This window comes from Puma concolor, chromosome B3 (assembly GCF_028749965.1).
Source record: "Puma concolor isolate L17-30 chromosome B3, mPumCon1.1.hap2, whole genome shotgun sequence".
NCBI classification, from domain to species: Eukaryota; Metazoa; Chordata; class Mammalia; order Carnivora; family Felidae; genus Puma; species Puma concolor.
In genome coordinates, this window is record NC_141672.1 from 148,819,733 (window position 1) to 148,843,492 (window position 23,760).

A 23,760-nucleotide genomic window follows, 5' to 3' on the forward strand; every position below is an offset into this window, starting at 1 on the left:
ACGGAACCCGGAGCCTGAAGCAGGACTCAAACTCACAAATGGGGAGATCGTGATCCATGCCGGACCCAGAGGTACCCAGGCACCCTTTGCTACTCTGTTCTTCCGCTCCATTTACATGGGTGGGGAGAAGTTAATGTCTGATAAGGAAAACCCTGGATTTTAGGCCCTGTGAATGTCAGTGAACATCTTAAAATAATGAGAAAGCAAGAGGTCACAGTGGTAAAACTTCCCTCACTGCTCAAAATTAACAACAGTCTACGAAAAGCAGAGAAACGGTCCTGTGGCTCTCTAACTCCTTAGCGAGAACTCGAGAGCAAACTGCCAAAGCTTCCGTGGATTAGAGGGAGATGCTGCAGCCAACCACCTCCTTCCATAAAGGGCCAAACAAGAAAATCGAACACCTCCCTGCTCCTACCTACCACTGCCTAGACGTGAAAAGGGATACACAGTACAGAGGTCTCAAAACGTACCCACACAAGCACATTGCTCTTTGAAATTTAAAGAAAAAATTTATTGAAGATCTGAAAAACAATTCCTAAAAGATTGGCTTTTCCAGAAAACTGTAGCTACACAACGCATTGCGTCTATCATGTTAACACGTGCATTAGACACAAATACAAAACCATGAAACAAGCCACCATTCTTCAACAATCGGAGCAAAGGGACGATGCCTAAGGAACAGCATGGACGGCCTGTAGGATGGGCTCTTTACTTTAAGCACCATAAAAAAAGGAGCACAGACGGATGAGCGTGTTCAGGTATATACACTGAATCGAACCTTTGGCACTAGGAATCAGAGCAGTTTGTCATACAGCATTAACACATATTATAAAAGTGCGGAGTGTCAAAGGGATAGAACCACCAGCATTCAAAAGCAGCTTTGTCGACTAGGCAATAAAACACTCTACAGTATGTCTCTCGTCGTCCATCACTGAATACACTGGTAGCGACTTTGAAATGAAAAAAAAAGAAAAGAAAAAAGGAGCTATAACCCCTTTTATTTTCTCTGTTTAAGATCAAACAGAAAACAAACATCAATTCTGTTATACACTAACATTTGCAAAGTACGTCATTTGTACAAGAGGAGGACTAAACAAAACTGTGTTTACAGAAATCCAAACAGCGTCAGCGCCTCGCCTCACACAGCTTTCCGATGGTACTCAGGCGGGGCGACTTCATAATCGCTGGCACTAAACAAGGTTGCAGAATTCTTTGCCAGGTATCTAAAAATAAAACATTATTCATTACGGAGACGAAAAAGAATCGTACACCTTGATCCAAATCAAGGCACAGAGCTGCACAAAACAATTTCTCTTAAAATACACTAAAATAATGGCAACCTCACAGTGAAACCAGAGTTACAACTCAGTCAGGGTTATGGACCAAACAACAATGCATAAAGGTCCAGAGTTGCTCCCCCATTTCAAAACAGGAATAGCTGGCTGTCTTCAGAATACCAACTCGACAGCTTGGACATCTTCTCAAAACAAATGTTGTATCCTTTTTTTTAAAGTTTATTTATTGAAAGTGAGAAGTGAGCGTGGGGGGGGGGGGGGCCAGGGGGAAAGGGAGAGAGAGAAAGAGAGAGAGAGAGAGAGAGAGAGAGAGAGAGAGAGAGAGAGAGAGAGAAAATCCCAAGCAGGCTCCGTGCCGTCAGCACAAAGCCTGATGTGGGGCTCAAACTCCTGAATCGGGAGATCAAGACCTGAGCTAAAATCAAGAGTCAGATGCTTAACCCACTGAGCCACCCAGGCGCCCCACAAATGTATCCTAAAATAACATCTAGGGGCGCCTGGGTGGCTCAGTGGGTTAAGTGTCTGACTTCTGCTCAGATCATGATCTCACAGTTCGTGAGTTCGAGCCCTACGTTGGGCTCTGTGCGGACAGCTCAGAGCCCGGAGTTGCTGCAGACTGTGCCCCCCCCCCCCCGCCCCTCCTCCACCCTACCGCCTCCAAAACGAAACATTGAAAGAAAAAAGAACATCTAGATGTTTTCCTTAGCTCTTTGAAATTCATTACATTAAATACAGATTCAGAAAGTGACACTTTCGGGTTTAAATTTGAAATGAACACCATAAAAATCAAAGGGACCTGAAATGAAGTATCAAGTAAATAGTACATTTATTTCACAAAGAAACCGAGGCAAAGAGAGGACTCTACGGCACGTCTCACTAGTAGAGCAAGGACTATAGATTTGCAAGCATGTGCTGCGGTTTTAGAATTACAAAATACATGGTATCATTTTAAGAAAATTCAAATACAGAAATACATGACCTTCCCTCCCAAAACTACGCCCAAGAAATAACCCACTTTTTGGTATGATCCACACTTTTCTTCTAGGTCTTTTCCAAACACTAAAGATTTTCTCCATGAACGAGAATCGTACCACACATATACTCTTCAGAGCAACTTGATTTTCTAAGTGGACACGACATGGGAATCTTCCCTGATCGGACCGACATGCCTTCAACAGCAGTTTGGCTGTTTAGAATTCTTCGTTATTATACACACAGAGTCTAGGGGCGCCTGGGTGGCTCAATCAGTTAAGCATCTGACTCTTGATCTCAGCTCAGGTCACGCATGATGTCATGGTTCCTGGCTTTGACCCCTTCATCGGGTTCCGCACCTGCAGTCCAGAGCCCGCTTGGGATTCTCTCTCCCTCTCTCTCTCTGCCCCTCCACTGCTCACGTGCTCTCAAAATAAGCAAACATTTAAAAATTTTTGTTATACACATACATTTTAAATCCTCATGTATTTGAAAATTTTTGTGCACTTAAGCCTTTCTACCAGCTAAGTTCCCACTTGAACTTTCAACAGGCACTGCCAAAATGCCCTCTAAAAAGGTGAAGAAACCACGACGGCCCTTTTCCTCATACATTCAACTGTAGCCACTGAGACACAGCTATTTGGATCGTCGGACACTGAACGCATTTCTGACAGCCCCCCGTACTGCCAGTTCTGTGAAACCCCAATGTCCTATTTTTCACTCGTCTGATCATCTTTATTAAAAATTCTTGGGGCGCCTGGGTGGCGCAGTCGGTTAAGCGTCCGACTTCAGCCAGGTCACGATCTCGCGGTCCGTGAGTTCGAGCCCCGCGTCGGGCTCTGGGCTGATGGCTCAGAGCCTGGAGCCTGTTTCCGATTCTGTGTCTCCCTCTCTTTCTGCCCCTCCCCCGTTCATGCTCTGTCTCTCTCTGTCCCAAAAATAAATAAACGTTGAAAAAAAAAAAAAATTAAAAAAAAAAAATTCTTCGTGTGTTACTACTTTATCACAGAATTTTAACTTTTTACATAAATTATTTCCTATATGGAGTTAAAAGAAAATTTTTTTTAATCTTTATTTATCCTTGAGAGACAGACAGAGTGTGAGCAGGGGGGGAACAGAGAGAGAGGGAGACACAGAATCCGAAGCAGGCTCCAGGCCCCAGGCTGTCAGCACAGAGCCCGACGCAGGGTTCGAACTCATGAACTATGAGATCATGACCTGAACTGAAGTCGGATGCTCAACCAACTGAGCCACCCAGGTGCCCCTCCTATATAGAGTTTAATATCTGTTTTGTTTTGTTAAAGTTTATTTCTTTTGAGAGAGAGAGACAGAAGTGGGGGAGAGAGGGAGAGCGAGAATCTCAAGCAGGCTCCACACTGTCAGCACAGAGCCCAATGACGCGGGGCTCCAACTCCCAACCCTGGATGACCCTGGGATCATGACCTGAGCTGAGATCAAGCGTCAGACACTTAACCGACTGAGCCAGCCAAACCCCCTGATTTTACTATTTACAAAGACTTTTCTCACTATAAAAATAACAAAAATATTACCACTCTTCTTGATCTTAGTAGTTTCACTGTTAGACTTAAACTTGTGATTCATCTAGAATTTCACTGCCTGACAGAAAGTGTGGATCTGATGGTTTCCTTCCAGAACACTAGCCAGCGGTCCCCGTCTTTCCCCAACGGCTCCAAGGCGCTGCTCCACCTCGCGCAGTGGTCCACATCGCATTCGTGTCCCACTGACATCTCCACTCACTCCTGTACCGCTCTGTCCCATTTACTCGCGTCTTCCCACGTGCTATGATCTACAGTGCTGACAGGTCAGAGCCAGTTTCAGGGCACTGTACTAATTCATGTTTCCAATTTCAGGCATACTGTTACACTTACTTTAGGAAATCATGAAGATAATTCAGCAACAATGCAAGACTCTTCTCGTCCAGAGGAGTATAGGCCAACATGGCTCCAATTCGTACTGTGGAGATAAAATGTAGTAGTCAAGATTACATCCAAGGGAGCACCACGGGCATTACATGACCAAACACAATCATCACAGATTCCTTTAAATTTTTTTTGTAACATTTATTTTGAGAGACAGAGCACGAGTAGGGGAGGGGCAGAGAGAGAGAGGGAGACACAGAATCGGAAGCAGGTTCCAGGCCCCGAGCTGTCAGCACAGAGCCCGACGCGGGGCCCAAACCCACGAACCGCGAGATCATGACTTGAGCCAAAGTCGGACGCTCAACCGACTGAGCCCCCCAGGCGCCCCCATCACAGATTCTTTTAAAATACATGGTCTCAGAGATGCTAACTTTCAAACAAATTTAGATAACATTTTCAACAGAAAGCTCAAATTGGAATGGAGTATTTTAGAATGTTATTTTCTGTAACCCCTTCAGATTAATTAGGAAAGACAAAAATATCAAAAACCCAAAGAAAAAAGTTTTTTTCTCAATGGCACATTACCAAACAATCTCAGTAGATGTGGCGCCCCGTACACCTGGGACATGGGCGCGTCCGGGTGGTCTGCGAGAATCTCCGCGTACTGCGGCCTCTCAAATTTGTAGAGCAGCTGAGTCCCCAGCATCACATTGAAGTACTCCTTTATGCCGGCCACCACCTCATTCACAGCGTACTCCCTGACAAAGACAGAAATGTGTACTTGCAAAGCAGGTCACGGACAACTGAGAAATGGGGATTAATTCAACCCATACGAGAGCAAGGGACCAGAGTTGAAGGCTGAACTAATGACGATGAATTTTTACCCAACAGGTTTTTTTAAACAAGAGATTTAAACAAAAGGACAAGAGAAATCAATTCCAAAAATAAACCAGTGCTAAGTAAACCACAGCCTTCAGGCTGAGAATGGCTTTTACATTTTCAAACAACTGTATTTTAAATGGTTATATTATGCACTTAACACATAATAGCTTCACTTTTACCTAAATGTTTACCATCTGCCCTTTAAGGAAAAAGTTTGCCAACCAAACTCCAGGTCAAATCAATGATATTCTATTTTGCTAGTTTCTGATGGCATTTAGAGGAAGTGGACATTTCAAAAGATTAAGATTTGGAAAGAAGAATACTTAAAATATCTTCCTATGCACTTGAAAGATTTGTATATTCTTACTTATTATCTGTGTTTCCTCGAGATTTCTTGTAATTTGCATAATCCTCTAGAATGGAATCCACATTCTTCTTGGCAGGAAGATAAAACAGCTGTGAAAAAAAATACACCTGAACACTAGTGTTCTTTTTACAGGAAAATTACAACAGAAAAGTCTTAAGGCAATAAAAGACCACCAACAGTATTACAAAACAGGAAATGGCACTCTCCAGCACTTAAAACATGGGTAATGTGGCTAAGGAACTAAAAATTTTTATTAATTTCAAGGAAGGAGCCAAATGTGACCAGCAGCTGCCGTACTGGACACCACAGCTCTAAAGACTGGCATCTGTCAGATACACACACACTGTTCACTACGGAGGGAATGCACCACGCAGAAATGCACCTCCAAGACACCGTCATTATGTACCCTGTGTGTACCATGTGCCACACCCCACTTGAAGCATACGTGAACTCTGAGGTCGTGCTCACATCTTTAGTGTGAGGCAGAGACCTACCGAGGCCAAGTAACTTGTCCAAACTCTAAGTGGTAAAGCCAAGGTTTGAACGCAGTAGTTCAGCTCCAGAACCGAATCAAGAACCAAACGGAGTCCACATTTGTATACGATGGAGGTCTCGTAGGTCTCCTTATCGCCAAATCTTCACATCCCCACTCCCGCCCATGCTGTTCATTCTAAGTACTTGGTGCATCTGTCCTATAAAGTTCTCCACTTGAGGTCTAGGACCGCACTCTTGCAATGTCACACACGTACCTCACAAAGCCCCGATTTCCTTTCCACTAGTAACCACACGTCTCGGCCAGAACACTCAGGTTGTCTGGGAGGCCAAGAATACTTGGCAGAGAACTGTGTGCTTCCTACAGCCCAGCAGCAGCAACACCACGTGAGGACACCCCATTTTCAGTGACAGAACAGAAACCACCTGCTACTTCATCTTTACCAGTTTTCAGGGCTTCCTATCCTAGAAAGCTCCAAAACCGAGTTATTGCCACCTTTTCTCGCTAAAAACTCATGGATTTCTTCTATCCTTTCCAAGACATGCCTTCTGATGATCAAACTATTCAGTCTCTGAATTAAAATAATATTCATCAATCACACCCCTTCAAGAGCCAAGTCTATACAATTTTTTCCTTAAAATTTGTTTCCACATCAGCAAGAACGTACCCTACAGGTTACAATCTGTGTAGCTTTCAAGGTACCTGTTTTTGCCGGGTAATTAAGTCCCAATCATCAACAAGCCACGGTTTTAATTCTTCAGGAATCTTTACTTTCACTTCAACTCTGTTCATGAATGTTTCCTCCTGAACAGAAAAGGGAAGGGCATTAAAAATCTGTCTTTTCTCGCTCAATAGCAACACCAAAATTCAGGGTTTTTCTCAATATTTAGAGGCACCAAGTACATACGTATATGCTATATTTTTTAATTTTACAGAGAGAGCAAGTAAGCGCACACAGAAGGGGCAGGAGGAGAGGAAGGGAACAAGGGAGGGAGGGAGGGAAGGGGAGGGAGGGAGGGAGGGAGGGAATCCCAAGCAGGGCGGCCTCTGCACTGTCAGCTTGGAGCCTAATCTGAAGCCCAGCTTGGGCCTTGATCCCACAACCCTGGGCTGGGATCATGACCTGAGTGAGCTGAAATCAAGAGTTGGACGCTCAACCAACTGAGCCCGCCCAGGCTCCCCTGAATTAATTCAAGTACTCAAATGGACTGCCAGAGTTGGCATTTCAAAAATCGTAAATGAAAAATCCCTATAGCTAAGCTGCTGGGAGAAAAGAAGCTTCTCTTAATAGCTAAGGACTATCCTATACAGATTAAAGTTACTTCTTTATACATAAAATTAAGTGTCCTGACTTCTAATGAAGTCTTCAATAACTGCCTGAAGTTGCCTATTTTCAAAACATACACTCTTTAGGAGTATACCATTGCTTCCTAACCTCAGCTTCAGAAATGTAACTGTCAGTTGAAAACTAAAACCACACTTCCAAATTCCTAATTTTGGAAATCAGAAACAAGACATTTTATCACTTAAGAATTCTAAACTCATATTCACACACACATATATGCAGGCTAGATAAAGCTTCTGTGGCATTTTTTATGGGTTTATTAAATCATCTTGGGACATACTAAACCATTTAACGTGAGCTCTTAAGTCTATACAGTCGAATACCAATGAAATATTTAGTCCTGTATGTGAACATAGAGCTTACAGACGAATATTTGATGATGAGCTGGGGAGGACATACACAGCAGGGACACATGCAGAGCTACATGTAAAACAGAAGATGTATAAAAAAAAAAAATCCTTAATCCAAAAAAGAGGAATGTTTTCATCGCAGTAGTTAACCATGTTAACAATGTTTTCAAGACTGAAGTTCTATTTTATTGCACAGACTAGAAACACTAACGTGCTATTCGTAATGTTAAAAACTCACATTCTCAACAGTAGGATCCACTCGGGCCCTTTTCTTGCGAGGAGGCTGAGGTGTCTCGCTGGTACTGCCACCATCTCCATTTCCAGGTGCTAGACACATGCAGGACAAGGACAGGAGGTTCTCGGCTTAATACAGGAGACACTCTTAAGGAAAATACTTTCCCGATAAACCCTCTTTCTTATTTTTCCATTACACAGGTGTTACCTGAATCTAAAGAATCGTAGTCCTACCAAAAATACAACTTTTATAAATTGTCCTATCATTTAGCATTAAGTAACATTTAGTGGGGCGTCTGGGTGGCTCAGTCGGTTGAGCGTCCGACTTTGGGTCAAGTCATGATCTCACAGCTCGTGAGTTTGAGCCCCGCGTCAGGCTCTGTGCTGACAGCTCGGAGCCCGCAGCCTGCTTCAGATTCTGTGCCGCCCTCTCTCCCTGCCCCAACTCACTCGCATTCTGTCTCTGTCTCTCTCAAAAATAAACATCAAAAAAAAAAAAAAAAAAAAAAATTAAGTAACATTTAGCAACATTATCTTACATTTATTAAAAAATACTATCTTCTTAATGACTAAGACTAAAGAACATGAAAATAATAAACGCTTACAAGGTTTTTCCATTGTAAAAAGAATTCTCAAAGTTGGCTCTCTACTACTATGTACCTAACTATGTACAGGGTTGTGACTCATCTTTGAGATCACCAAACATAAGCTTACTCTCAAAACTTTGTAACTCTTAAAGCTTAACACTGATTTCAAAATGTAAATGTTACGAAGGTAAAATAATTATTTTTAACCAAGTTAATATTCTTACTTTTCTGTTTGTTCTTTTTGGTTTTCCTAAAAGGAGAAGGAAAAAAAAAGAAAAATATGTGATTACTGCTAGTACACCCGCCCCCATACATTCCCTTTTACCAGGGTTAAGTTCATAGAGAAACACTGCCTTGGATGAGAAGATCAGGCTGTAAATATAGTTGCCCTGCTCAGACATTAAGAATTTTCACTGACAGTTGGCTAAATTCACACCTCCCTCCATATAATAGAAAAATAAACCAAAACCACATCGGGAGACTTCTAGGATTATACTCTTAATTTACAAGCTCACAGCATGTAAATTATAACCATACTGTAGTTTATGTTACCCTACTAGTTCCACAAAATCCAAGTTCCAAAAGACAGCATTCGCCGTTACTTCAGTAAACTGGTGAATGTGTATGTTCAGTGAACTGGTAAATGTGTACGTTCCACCCTCTTTCTCCCTAGTACATAGTCCTTCCTTTTAGACACCTCATAAGCTCTTTCCTTCTGAAACCAATGTCTCCTTCCTCTTAGTCATCATCTCCAATAGCAACTTCACTCGTTCATTTACCAACCGGCAAACAGTAAACGACTCATTTTAATTCCACATCCAACTACTTACAGAATGCAAGGAAATGGGTTTGCAAAAAGCCCAAGATTATGGACTCTTATCTGGTGAGACCCAACCATCACACTGGAGTGTGCTGACCCTTCTACAGCTTTAGAAAGTATTTATAGGGCACCTGGGTGGCTCAGTTGGTTAAGCAACCGACTTTGGCTCAGGTCATGACCTCGCAGTTCATGAGTTTGAGCCCCGCGTCCGGCTCTGTGCTGACCGCTCGGAGCCTGGAGCCTGCTTCCTGCTTCAGATTCTGTGTCTCCCTCTCTCTCTGCCCCTCCCCTACTTGTGCTCTCTCTCTCTCTAAAATAAACATTAAAAAAAATTTTTTTTAAAGTATTTATAAGTTATTAACTGTACTCATCTAATTTAGAGCAAAAGGTTCATTTTACAACTCAAATTAACTTATGTTCCGTTACAAATACAAAAAGCTGGCCATCTATCTGAAAGTACAGGTTTTTTCCTGTTTCTCTAAGTTTAACTTCTGGAACACAAGTATCTGTGTTCAGTCTGAACAGTATTTCCGAGTCAGACTAAACTAGGAACTTTTACTTAATTGATGTCAAGAACGTGTGAGGACCGGGGCGCCTGGGTGGCTCAGGAGGTTAAGCATCGACTTTGGCTCAGGTCATGATCTCGCGGTCAGTGGGTTCGAACCCCGCGTCAGGCTCTGTGCTGACAGCTCGGAGCCTGGAGCCTGCTTCGGATTCTGTGTCTCCCTCTCTCTCTCTGCCCCTCCCCTGATCGCACTCTCTCTCTCTCTCAAAAATAAGCATAAAATAAAAAAAAAAAGAACATGTGAGGACCAAGAGCAACCAAGAGCTTTTACACACACATTCCTGACCCACTCATTCTACCATAAAAACAACGAAAAAACACGGACAACTAACCCTAACTCGTAACATCTATAAACTACACTTGAATGAATCCCAACAACAGACTGACATTCTTGTTTCAACTTTCTTGCTTATGTTAATAAGCAAGCTAATTTCTCAACCTATGCAACAGATTTCACATAATAAACTGCTGCTGTTGTTTGCAATCCTTTCTCTAAGCTCTTCTCTGCCAAAAAGGTAACTGAGAAGACTGTCGAAGCAAAAAGCACTGTTCCAGCCTCGGATGACACCTATCCTGAAATAGAAAAATTCTTTCCCTTCAATCCTTTAGATTTTGAGAGTTCTGACCTGCTTGCAGAGCACCAGATTGCACACCTCCCCTTGAATGGAGTGCCTCTCATGATCCTTGATGAGGAGAGGGAACTTGAAAAGCTGTTACACCTGCCCCCCCCCCCCTTCACCTCTGAAGATGCCCTCTCAACTATGGGAGTCTAATCTGTGGCAGTCTCCAAGCGCTCTGTCGACCCTGGATGTTGAATTGCCACCTGTTTTGCTATGAGTTAGATATCTGAATTTCTTAGCACTTAATAGTTCGTACGTTTTGTATTAATAAAGCAATTCTTTAATAGACCCTTAAAAAAAAAAAAAAGTGAGTGTATTCAATGCTGCTGCATTATACACCTAAAAATGAGTTAGAGGTAAACTTTATGTTACGTACATTTCACCATAAAACAAAGGGGGTGGAGGGTAGAAAACCTGCTAAGGGAAATTAAGGGATATGTAATTATTATGTATTTTCAAACAACTGAACGCTTGAGAAAGGAGTGCTCATTGGCATTTTTCAAGTTGAAATGTTCCAGGTTCCATTTTCAGTGAACTCTAATACAGGACGATGGGTATATGGAGCTTGAAGCTCACTTCTAGAACGATCACTTCTGGAACGATCACTTCCATAACGATACGCCAAATTAAAACAGGTCTGCTTACACTTCAACACTTTTCTGCTGCAGGCCGGCGGTCTTCTTCCCTGGGGCAGCGCCTCTCATCTTCCCCTCTGCATACTGCTCCCTTCAAAGAGAATTCCAATGAAGTCATCAAACGAGTACTTACGTGGAAAAATAATTGTGCCAGCTTGATCCCACTTTGAAATTTATATTCAAACTGAGATCCCCTGTGCCCTTCCCAAGTAGAACTCCCACAGAGTCCGGGAGCCAACAAGATCACGGTGCATTTCCAACTACAGAAACTTCCGACATCCTGCTGCTTCCTACCTAACTCTCTGGACAGACCAGAAATGACTGGTCTGCTACCCCTTCCTTTTTTCTAGGAAAGGCTTCTCTGACTGAAGTCAAAGCCGCAACACGGCAGCTGACAGATACCAAGAATCATTTTTCTGGCAGGCAGGCCACAGGATTTCTCCTGTTCATTCCACTTCCCAGAACTAATAGACAGACATTTCTCTTCCTACTCGTGTTGCCAAAACAAACTTACTGATTGGCTTTTTGAAGTTCTCGCTGTTTCTGCAGATTGGTGTCCACGTACTTGAGTACTCTGCTTTCTGGAACCCATTCGTCCCAACTGTAAAAGACAAAAGTTAAATTATCATTCAAAGACATTTTTACTACTATTCAGACCCTGCCTCCAATTACTTGTAGAGATCCAAGAGGCAAGACTCTGGATTTCTCTGAGATTTAATTAATTGGGACTACAAATCCGTTCTCAACTGAAATGAAAATCCAGTGAAAATCTGTGCTGTGAGAGAAAGAAACTACATCCTCAAAAGCAGCACCCTAAACCTTAACTGCCAGATTCCAAAAACAGATTATTCAAATCCTTTCTTAAAATGAGTACAGTATGGCACTAACATTAAGAGTCCCTAAGCAGAGAGGCCTGGGTGGCTCAGGCGGTTAAGCATCTGACTTCTGCTCAGGTCATGATCTCACAGTTCATGAGCTCGAGCCCCGCTTCAGGTGACCTCGAATCCCACTTTGGGTGAGCCCCACTTCTCTCTCTGATCCTTCTCTCTGCCCCTGGCTTACTTGTGCCCTGCGCCCTCTCTCTCTAAAGAGGGGGAAAAAAAAAAAAAAAAAAAAAAGAGCCCTTAAGTAATTATCCTTACAGAATAAAGAGATCTTAAGAATTTTAACTTCCAAAAAAAAGTGAAGCATGGGAGTCCACAAGAAGCTGCCATCTTAAAGAAGGAAAACTGATCAGCTAGTTAGCTAACTATGTAACAGCAAAGTTACAGAACTAGCTGTGCCTCACTTTCATCACCTATAAAATGGGAGATAACAGTGCCTACCCTTACAGTATCGTTACGAGAAATAATACATGTCAAACAGTTCAGAGTCCGAACCATAAAAAGTACTCAAGGTCTGTCAGAAATCTATCAGGTCTATCACAAATATCATCCACACCAACTCAGCAAATACTGTAAATCAAATGATTACAATGGTTTATCAGACTACATCATCCTCAACCTTCACTCACTCATGAACGCACAGAACCAGAGATGGCTTCCTAAACATCAAAAGGAAGAACCGACCACTCTTTAAATAAGCATTCTGGCAATTAGAAAAGCTCCTTCCTTCAAGATGTCCGAGTGTCGGGGCACCTGGGGGGCTCAGTCACTTGAGTGTCCGACGTCGGCTCAGGTCACGGTCTTGAGGTTGTTGAGTTCGAGCCTCACATCAGGCTCACTGCTGTCCATGCAAAGCCTGCTTCTGATCCTCTGTCCCCCCACCACCCGCCCCTTCCCCGCTTGCACGCATGTGTGCTCTCTTTCGCTCTCTCAAAAATAAACATTAAAAAAAACTTTTTAACCACAAAAAAAGATTTCTGATGTGTTTTTTTCCAAAGGGGAAAACAAAAGCAAGGTATTTTTTAGGGAATGCTTAACTATTCATGCAAAGTGCTTTTCTCCTGCTGAGGGAGCTCCTTTAGTGACACAAATAGATGTATCCAAAGCAAATGATTTCCCACCTCTGACCTCTTACATAAGATAACCAAAAGAAGAATAAATAATTAAAAAGCAATCCTCAACATGATTTCCTAGAGAAAACTTTAAAACATGCATTTACCTAGAGGTCAGGAGGGGGTGGTGTACTGAGGGAGCTCCTTCAGGAACAGGAAAAAGGGCTACAATATCCTCACGTGTCTTCAAAGTTTTTTCAGAGCGCCTGGGCCTCACAGCACTTCTGATACAGACAGCATAGTACAAAGTAATCTCAGTAACTAGGTGCAGAATTTAGCTTAAGCTTTATTAAGATTTATTTACCGATGGAATATTTAAATGTCTGTGTCAACGAGTTCCGGTAAGGTTTTTGAAAATTTAGAAATATGTTATCTACTGTGAAAGAAGTATGTACTTAACTAAAATTTTAAAAATTCCAATTTGCAGATTGGGCTTTTGTTGTATGACTTTCTAAAAGAATCTTACAAACCATTTTCAAAACGAGAATCTGATTTTTATTTATACATCTACTTCTATCTATTCCAACTCTCTCTGAATTAGGCAGAGCTGGAAAATTTTTATTTACCACCTAACTCCATTGTAGTTCCCGTCAAATCCCTTCCCCCTCTGATAAAAAAATGCATCTAAAATAACTTTGATCTAAAAACCAAATCAAGGGGCCCCTGGCAGGCTCAGTAGGTAAAGCATGCGACTCCTGATCTCAGGTTTGTGAGTCTGAGCCCCATGGTAGGGTTTACTTAAAAAAACAGGGTTTTTTACTTAAAAAAACAGGGTTTACTTAAAAAAAAAAAAAAAATTTAATGAAAAAGTAAAGACCAAATCAATCCTCATTTCCTTTATGTGTCAGAAGCTAAAACCCTTGCTGAACCACAGGAAAATTAAATGACATTTTTTGTTCTGAGGAACATCACTACTAGGATAGTAACTGAAAGCCAAACACTCAGAAATTTTTATAGGTCACAAACATTAAACAAGTTCAGAATTTTCTAAAGGTAGCTTGTCACTAACCCCCACAATCACAATGACCGGTGACACTGCTTACACAGCACTAAAAAAAAAAAAACAACAAAACAAAACACACACACATAACACACTTGCTGGGCTGCTGAATAACTGCTCCCATTTCAAAATGGGCTTCGAGGCTTCTCTACTCACAAAAAAAATCAAACTTTCCAACATTATGTCTATTTATCTATGTTCCAAATCAACTACCAAAAACACATCTACCTTTGTTCATTAATATCCTCAATTTTACACCTATGAAGATATGAAATATCTCCAATGTTGAGTGCCATTTTTAAATTCTTTTTCCAAGGAATATATAAAATTCGCTTTACAAAGAGCAAAACAAAATCTATGCAGTCTATCATTTACCTGTGTTACTGAATGAACTCTAACAAAGGGAAAAACATTATTTTAAAGCTATAAAATCAGGAAATACAATCATTTGGCACTTTCAATTTCTCGTAAGCTACAAATGCCACTCAAAATCCAGTCTTAAAGCCATACACATCTACACGTAATTTTATACAAAATATTATACATAAAAAAATTAAAACACAAATCCTAAAACAATTATTTAAATGGGAATGAGGGCAAACCTATGCCATGAATTTACTATTTGTTTTTCTTTGATTTCCTGGATGAACTTTAACTTTCCTATACGTAACATGCATAAAGTCGACATTCTATTACCTGTAGAGAATGGAGACTCTTATCACATGGTAACACTCTCAATCTTACCAATGGTAACATAGTATCAGTGTGTAAAGTAAGTCTATTAGGAGACTGAACTAGAGCTTAAACATTTTCTCAATAGGAAACTACAACATACACTAGGAGCCATATGGTAAACTCTCCTGGATGTTAGAAATAATTTAGCATTAATACTGAAATCACATTTAAAAATCACAGTTTACTTCTCCAAGACAAAAGGATAGTTTTGGGGGCGCATGGGAGTTTTAAGCATCCAGCTCTTGATTTCAGCTCAGGTCAGGCTCTCTCAGAGTCAGACTCTGGGCTGACAGAGCGGAGCCTGCTTGGGATTCTCTCTCTGCCCCTCCCCCACTCATGCTGTCCCTCTCACAAAACAAACAAAAAAACCCAAAACGATCATTTTCTCCATTATTTTCCCAATTTCTCAATATTTAAAATCTTCCCCGCCATTATTAGAAGTAGTTTAATTATTAAATGGGAAAAAATTACAAGTTGTCAGGAATGTACTTTGACACATTTTAGATTTCCACCTTTCTACAACTATACTAATGGAAAAAAGGGTCTGGTATTTCTTCTCAGCTAACAGCATTTTGTGAAAAAAAATTCTTCTAACAAATAAAACTGGGCTGGATCACCTGGTAAAGGACCACATGAAACAAGACCAAAGTCACAGGGCCAGTAAAAGTCATAGACAATAGCTCCTTCCATAGCAACAGAGTAATCCTCCAACCTGACAGCCTGTTCACACGGAGAACTCGGTACCAGAGCACAGCTCAAGGGACACAAAGCCTTCAAAGATGCCAGAAAACAACCCCCAAAAAACTACTTTCTGGCTATTTTTGAAGGACAAAACACACTAAAAAAAGTAATTTAAAACCTCTCATAGTACAAATTACAGGCTATTCCATTTCAGGCATCAGAAATGAGTAAATTATTAGATGTGCCGTATCTGTGGGTCCCGAGAAGACCCATCACTGAAAAAGAGCTCCCCCCTGGCTTGATATTCTAGAACGCGTTCAATCTGCGACCACTGTCTACTCGCCATAACGGATCAATACACCACTCCTTTAAAAGAAAAGTCTAACTCTTCAAGGTGAAAAATTAAGTTTAATTAGGCAATTAAATCTCTGTATCTGTATTAAACCATATCCTAAAAAATGAACCACAGGAAATCACTCTGTGCCAACATTTATGTTACCAAAATTCAGAATACAAGTTCGTCACTACTTCCTAATGAGGCAACCTTTTTCCTTTTCCAAGCAGAATAATCCAACTAGCTCTGAATATAACTAACTGCAGTAACATACATACGTAACTGCGTGGGTGCTAAGGCAAAAAAACTCAAGCTGTCCTAAAATGAACCAAAACCAGAAAAAAAGAGCAGTTGGTTGACTAACGATTAGACATTACACTAGAACACAAGAAATCATCCAAAGACTTTAAAATGAAATGGTGGGTACCCTTATTTCTATTATTTTCATCATACCACAAATGCTTCACCCTTGCTTCAATATGTAGTAAAACCATCCAAAAATTAAGAGGCATGGGTGTGCAGGGCACCTGGATGGCTCAGTTGCTTAAGCATCTGACTTCAGCTCAGGTCACGATTTCACGGTTCATGAGTTCGAGCCCCGCACCAGGCTGTGTGCTGACGGCACAGAGCCTACTTGGGATTCTACCCACCCTTTCTCTGACCCTCCCCCACTCTCTTTCTCAAAATAAATAAACCAACTTAAAAAATGTTACCAAAACGTTTTTAATAAAAATTTAAAAGAAAGCAGCATGCGTTTGTGACACACACGACACAAGCTACCTTGTTAAGAGATACAATTGCTTTTAAAGATCTAATACTAATACTCACTTTTTATTCCAACCACTGTAATGTATAAAGTATTTCACTTGTTTGTCCTTTATGGCAACCTTTACACACTGAAATAAAAAAGAGAAAATTCACTCAGAAATCGTTTTCGAAAAAGGCGACAACCACCTGGATGATTTTCAAGTATGCAATCTTTCAGACACTCCACTCAAACCTTGGGGACCAAAACGAGCACAAGAGAGCAGGACTGCCAAACAGAAAATCATCCAGGATCTCGGGTTACTTGCACACACTGCCACCCTACAGCTGCCTTAGAGTCACAATCTGTGGAAGTCAGCCCAGCAAAGCTGAAAAACTGTAATAAAAGATCCCCCGGCCCTTAACTCAATGGGCTGGAGTAGCTCTCTGAGAACAGCTAATGAAAGTCATTTTTGCACTTTCTCAAAGTCTAGCCAGCCAGAAACTAGTACTTATTTCAAAAACCAAATTCAGCTAAAGAAAATTAGACAGTGCCTTTCTATTATTAGAAAGCGCCATTAACTTATGGAAGGCAAACTGTTTTGCTGCAAAATATCAGCAACGAGCAAAGTGACAGATGAAAAACATTTTATGTTCTTCTTAAAAGCAGCCAAACAAATTAGAACAAATCATTAAAGGTATTAACTATGACAAGTGAAAGTGACGACTCTCCGTCATGGATTAAAAGTCTTTATCTGAGACAACCAAGAGAATCATGACAATTTAAGTTATTCCAACCACCATTTAAAACTTGTTCCCTGGAGTTTCAGCTGTCAGGAGAAAAGCGGAGTGTGCCACAGTTGATGCAACAAAAATAACACTCCGGGATATAAATGATCAAGAGGACTCACAACTTACTTAAAACTGTATTAGGATTACATCACGAGGACATATGCACGTACACATGACGTTCCTGACCGGATTCTCCATGAATCCAAATTCAGCCATTTTAGAACTTTAAAAACACACATCTATATATTCAAAACAACTGAAAAGTAGTGAAACTGGTTATTATTTGGAGACACACTTCAAAATTGTTAAGACCATTTTCACAGACACACATAAACTACCCACCAAGAATGCTGCAGAAATTGCATGTAACTCAAGGCTGTATTGCTATGCAGACCATTTTTAAAACCACTATTAAAAATAGTCACACCATAAATATCTACACTAAAAATTACCAGAAACAAAATACTAAAAATAAAAACACTTTTTACTTGGGAATTCACCATTTCATTTACCTCTGGCTAAACGTAAAACCAGTTTTCACAATTGGGATGACACTGACAGAGGAAAGGAAGCCCCCTGCGATTCAAACTCTGACAGAGGAGCCAACAGAAAGAAGTTAAATGTCCTCACATTTTTACCATTAGGTTTTATCCCTAACGTAATAGATCCCTCAGTGCTTACTCAACAACTACTTACACATGAAAGTGACTGGCCAGATGTCCTCACAAGTCATTAACAACACAATGCAACTTGCTCCCACAAACCTGTCTTTTATCTCCCCTCAAATACTCCAACCACTGGGCCTTCCGCAGGTCACTGAGACAATGGCAAGGTGGCAATGCTTTGTCTGGCCCACTCAGCAAGCAGTCAGACACCCAGAAAGAGAACACGAGGGGTTCCATGAATCACAAATGTTGGAACAAAGCAACTAACTCTCTTACGACTCAAGTCATCTAACCAATAATTTTAGCTAACTTGTCAAAGGAAAACAGGTTTCATACCTTTGCTTCATAGAGAAGAGGCCCATGAAAGCACAGCACTCGCTCACCTGTAAAAGTAAAAAAAAGAAAGAAAAAAAAAAGGAGTTAATTTTCATTTCTCTTTGTATCTAAGAGTCGCACGTGAGGGCCATCACAGCTGTACTGTTATTGCTCGCAAAACCGGAAGAGTAAGGCTACGTACAGAAAAACACTTCAGATCAAACTTCAACAGTACCCTACAACAGAAAACACCCTAGGATGTGATGTAAACAGCAAAAATCAATGTATTAGACTATCAATCTATTTGGATTGATAGTCAGATAGTCTACCACCTACTAAGCCAATAAAATCTACAGTAACTACCTACTGGCAGGACTGGGTGTTTCAATGTGCATCTGAAAATAAGATTTTTAAAATATTTCCAAAATGAGGACCTTATGCTCTACCTATTATCTCTGGTTCCAAACCTTTTCCCGGGCAAGTAAAACAGATAAAATTCTAACTTTGGGAAATCACACTCTATGTTGAACCTACCATTCAGACTTGCAAGAATAACTAAATGGAAGGGACTAGAGGATGACCTGGAAGCCAACTGCTCATCAGACAAATCAAGTAGGTAATTCCTGACAGTACCTGAAAATTACATTTGATTACAGTAGAAACCAATTTCTTGCACGTTATTTTCAGTCTACTTGGGCTTCATCAGACCCAGAGGTAACAAAAGTACTCCACCACAGTTAGCTCTTTTAGCTCTAAAACTACGAAAACAACCTACTAGCTCAACTTTGAAGAAACTAGACAGCAATAAGATTTTCACTATTTTATTTTTTAACGTTTATTTATTTTTGAGAGAGAGACAGAGTATGAATGGGGGAGGGTCAGAGAGAGAGGGAGACACAGAATCCGAAACAGGCTCCAGGCTCTGAGCTGTCAGCACAGAGCCCGACGAGGGGCTCGAACTCACGGACCGCGAGATCATGACCTGAGCCGAAGTCGGACACTTAACCGACTGAGCCACCCAGGCGCCCCAAGATTTTCACTATTTTAAAAAATAACTGCTGCTTGTAAGTTTCAAAAACTGACCACTGTGGGGCAGCCAGGTGGTTCAGTTGGTTAAGCGTCGGACTCTTGATTTCGGCTCAAGTCATGGTTCATGAGTTCAAGCCCTGCGTCCAGCTTGTGCTAACAGTGTGGAGTCTGCTTTGAGATTCTCTCTCTCCCTCTCTCAGCCCCCTCCCCGCTCATGCTGTCTCAAAACTAAATGTTAAAAAAAAAAAAAAAAAAAGTTATCCTAAAGCAAATCCATACGTTCATTTTCAACATATTTATACCCAGTCTTTCCTGTACCTGTTTGAGCACCATCAGATCAATGGGGGGCACAGATATGGAAGCAAATAGTTTTTGCACAATTCGCTGGATTTCATATTTTTATCTTCACATGCAATAGGAGTGATGAGCTACTAAGGAAACAATGGGTACAGCAGCACAGAAACATGACAAGGTAACACTATCACACTCCTTACCATTTGAATATAAACAGTTCACTATCGCTGGAGCACAAGATAAACATGTAAAAGTAGAAATCAATGTTAAACAGATCATGGTGTGCCTGCCTTCTATGTCATGTAATGAAGTGTGGACTTCATCCTGTAGGAACTCCCAAATCTGACCAAGAATCTCTTGGAGTTTTTAAAACTACAGATTTTTTGGGCGCCTGGGTGGCTCAGTCAGTTAAGTGTTGACTCTGACCTTGGCGCAAGTCATGATCTCACGTTTTGGGAGACTGAGCCCTGAGTCAGGCTCCGCGCCGACAGCTCAGAGCCTGCTTGGGATTCTCCCTCTCCCTTCCCCCAACTCCCCAGCTGGCTCTCTCTCAAAAATAAATAAATAAATTTAAAAAATAATAAAACTACAGATTCTCAAGCTTCACCAGAGACCTGTATTAGAACCTCCCGAGCAGGCTGAGTAATGTTACTCTGCTCAAAGTTCTCTGTAATTCCCGTGCAGTGGTTCCCCTCTGAAGAACGTGCCAGAAGATGGGCCTGTGCAGAGCTTCAATGGAGACTGGAAATAGGGAAACAAATCAAAGACTTCTGCCAGCAGTCCATGGGAAGAAATAGATCGGAACCAAAAGCAGTGAGAAATTAAGGACAACCAAGCAAAAACAGAAAGTTTAAACTGACTTTCAGGCTGGTGGGAATATTAACCAAAACAGGAACTGGAAGGAGGGGGTTTAGACCAGCTTTGGAGTGTGCCAGTGGCTACGGCCCATCCAAAGTGGAGCCACCACTGAATACTGAGACCCTGGGGACATGAATAAGGTGTAGCAAACAAACAGCAGCAGCAAAGATTGGACCTGTGTCTCCTAACCTCACTCTTCAGGTACATTTTAAAGACACTGTGGAAAGGGCCTTATTCCTCTGTCTTCCTGGCTGCCTCCAAAGACAACTATACTGGGGCTGGGGCCCTTCTGACCTCCACTGCAGCTACTAGTGCATTGACGGATGGCAGCCTGCTTGGAGGCATTTGACTCACCAGGATAACAAACGCCTATGGCCTACTTCTCATAATAAAACTGCAGAAAAAGACTGGTAATTGGGGAAGAGAGCAAACCATGGTTATCAGGCTTTTGCAGCCTTTCTCCACTCTTAATGCTTCTAGTATCGTAAGACGAAAGTAATTCTACCCAATGCTCTCAAATTCAAGGTTGAGATTCCAAGGCGCCATCCTCCCACTGGTCTATGCTCACCAGGAACACGAACAAGCTACCACCAGCCTGTGAATTCCTGACAAGGCCTAAACAGTTTTCTTTACCATGTGCTGGAAGAGAATTTGAAAGAGAGGATCAAGTCCAGTACAAAATAGTCACCACGCTTAAAAACCGCTTATCTAACATATGCTGAGCATTATTAAATGAGAAAAACCTCCAAGTTTAAGGGAATCATGAAAGAAGTACTATTTCTGATAATTCATATTTCCACCATCACATACGCTCAATTCTTCTGCAGTGTCTTAATTCAATTCTGTTACCACCAACAGGGTAGTACTTTTTCCTTTCAAGGCATTCCCTGAACACATCTTATAAACAACATTTAAAAGTTTATTTAGAAAAAAAGAGAGAGTAAGTGTGTGCAAAAGGGGAGGGGCAGAGAGAACTCCAAGCCATGCTGAGCTCGGAGCTTGACGTGGGGCTCAAACCCAAGGCCATGAGATCAGGACCTGAAATGAAATCGAGTCCGGTGCTTAACCGACTGAGCCAGCCAGGTGCCCCCAAATAACTTCTTAAAGATGGCCCGGCAATTCAGCGTTAACACAAGAGTAGAAAACACATCTGGAAAGTGATGGTAAGTAAGGGCCAACACTCTGGTGCGCAGCTTTCCAACCTTACTACTGGCACCTTGGTTCCTACTCTTGTCTGATTCAGCACTACAGCAGCACACGGCTTCTCCTGGGTGGTTATCCCCCTACTGGCTCTCTCCTCCCTCTAGTTCAGAACTAAAGCACTTTCTCCAGAAAGCCACCCTTGACTGTTCCAAACCTCCGTGATCTTCCTTCCATGTCCTACAGCAGGGGTGGACTTTCTGCGCCATTGGCGAAGCCTATGGGTCATTTCCCAGAATGTTTTTGTAACTACCTGAAACACGTGGTATTACAGAGGAAACCAATTATATTGAGATGGTTATCAAAGCATTTTAACGGTCACGTTCTGATGTTACATGACCTCCTTAACTGATGGAGCAAACTCTTGGTTAATCCAACAACTACCGTAATTTTGACTGAGCAGCTGAATAGATGGTCCACGCTGCACTGCCAACACTACTGTGCAGGGGGGCGGGGGGGGGGGTTAAGAGGAGGATGGATTCGTAATTGAAATACAAAATCTCACTTGGACAAAAAAAAGAAAAAAAACAAAAAAAAAAACCCTCTTCCTTTCAGATAGACCTATATTCTACCCACTAACTTCTAGACTAAAAATCCCTGACCTAAAACATCAGGATTAAAAAAACATCAACCTTAACCCACAGGAGGTAGTCGCAACTTTTCACGGTAGGAGAAAGCAGGTACTGAGCCAGTCCTTATAAAAAATACCCTTGATAACTTCTCAAATAGTCCGTAAAGTGACAGCATGCTTGGTGTGGGGGTAAGGGGTCTACAAGTTTGAAAATCCCCGCAACGACAAGTGTTTTTGGCAGACGTCTGGGCGTCTATGGTGACTCGCAGCTCCACCGACCGCGATGAACGGTACTTTGAAGGTGTCCCTGCTCGGCTAGGAAACGTTACTTCTGTTTTACTTTACCGTGAAGCCCCCACTCTGATGTACGCGAACAGACGCGTTAACCGTAAACACTAAAGATCTCCCAACAAAGTCTGGTTCTACCGTCAGCCAAGGCGTATTCACCAAAAAAAAAAAAAAAAAAAAAAAAGAAAAAGAAAAAAAAAAAAAAGCGCCAATTAATAAGCCAAAGGAAGCCAGCGTCCGAGTCCCCGCACGTACAGCGTCGCTGCACTCAGCCTCGGGGCGGGGAGTCCGCGGGCGCACCGGGACCGGGTCTCCGCACCGGGAGCGCGCCCGCACGCCGGAGGATGCGGGCGGCACAAAACCCCGCGCGCCCCTCCGGCCCCGCCCCGCCCCGGATCCCGGCTGCGCGCCCCGCACCGCCCACCCCGAAGCGCGCGGCCGCCGGAAGGGGGCGCTGCGCGCGCGGCCCGCGCCGGGCGCCGGCGGCCATGATGGCGCGGCCACCTCGCAGCGGCCATTTCGCAGCAGCGCGCCTCTCCCGCCACAGACGCGAGACCCGGCCAGGCCCCGCCGCGCCGCCGGGCGCAGCCCCCTCGGCGGCAGGCGGCTGGGGCGCCGGCCGGGGGCTGCCCGGGCCGCGCGGTCCCTCGGCGCGAGCGCCGCCTCCCCTCCCCCACGCCACATCACCGCCCGGTCGCCGCCATGGCGCGCCCGCCGCCTCCCCACAATGGGCGGCCGCCCGCGCCCGCTTCCCTCCCGGGGCGGCCGGCACGCCCAGGCCCCGCCGCGCCCGGCGCTCCACGGCCTCGCCCGCGGCCGTCCCGCCCGCGCCGAGGGAGGCCCGCCGCCGCAATGCGCCTTCCGCACAAAGCCCTGCCCGCCAGCCCCGCGGGTGCGGCCCGCGTCGCCCCCGGCCCCGAGCCCCCGAGCCCCCGCCGCCCGGCCGGGCCCGCCTCTCCCGCGCCGCCGGCCGCCTCTCCCCGGGGGCCCGGACTCACCCTCCTGGAATTTGGGCTTCGGGTCCTGTTTCGGCGCCATTTATAAGTGATTCGCCGCCGCCTCCTCCTCCTTCTCCCACCACCCCCGACTACCGCCCCCTACTCTCTACCCCACCCAGCTCCGCGTCAGACGCGCCGTCAGGCACCGCCAGCTCTACATCCCGGGCCCGATTTGCCAGCGCCCGCAGACCTCACCGCGCCGCGACCGCGCAGCC

General features: G+C 43.2%; 1 protein-coding gene across 2 annotated transcripts; it reads right to left on the reverse strand.

Moving 5' to 3' along the window:
- Positions 1 to 489: 489 nt before the first annotated feature.
- Positions 490 to 23,760, reverse strand: MORF4L1 (mortality factor 4 like 1). 2 transcript variants are annotated; one of them, XM_086711770.1, is made up of 13 exons: positions 23,546 to 23,760; positions 18,329 to 18,375; positions 16,620 to 16,687; positions 13,149 to 13,265; positions 11,560 to 11,646; positions 11,056 to 11,136; positions 8,630 to 8,655; positions 7,823 to 7,911; positions 6,592 to 6,693; positions 5,397 to 5,485; positions 4,733 to 4,905; positions 4,157 to 4,241; positions 490 to 1,223 (listed from the first exon to the last, which is right to left on the reverse strand). In XM_086711770.1, exons 1-13 carry the CDS (start codon positions 23,583 to 23,585, stop codon positions 1,139 to 1,141), a joined length of 1,089 nt encoding a protein of 362 aa, XP_086567896.1. In that variant the 5' UTR covers positions 23,586 to 23,760; the 3' UTR covers positions 490 to 1,138. The 2 variants fall into 2 exon arrangements, with proteins under 2 accessions (XP_086567896.1, XP_086567897.1); XM_086711771.1 differs by lacking the exon at positions 13,149 to 13,265 and having other exon boundaries at positions 23,546 to 23,745.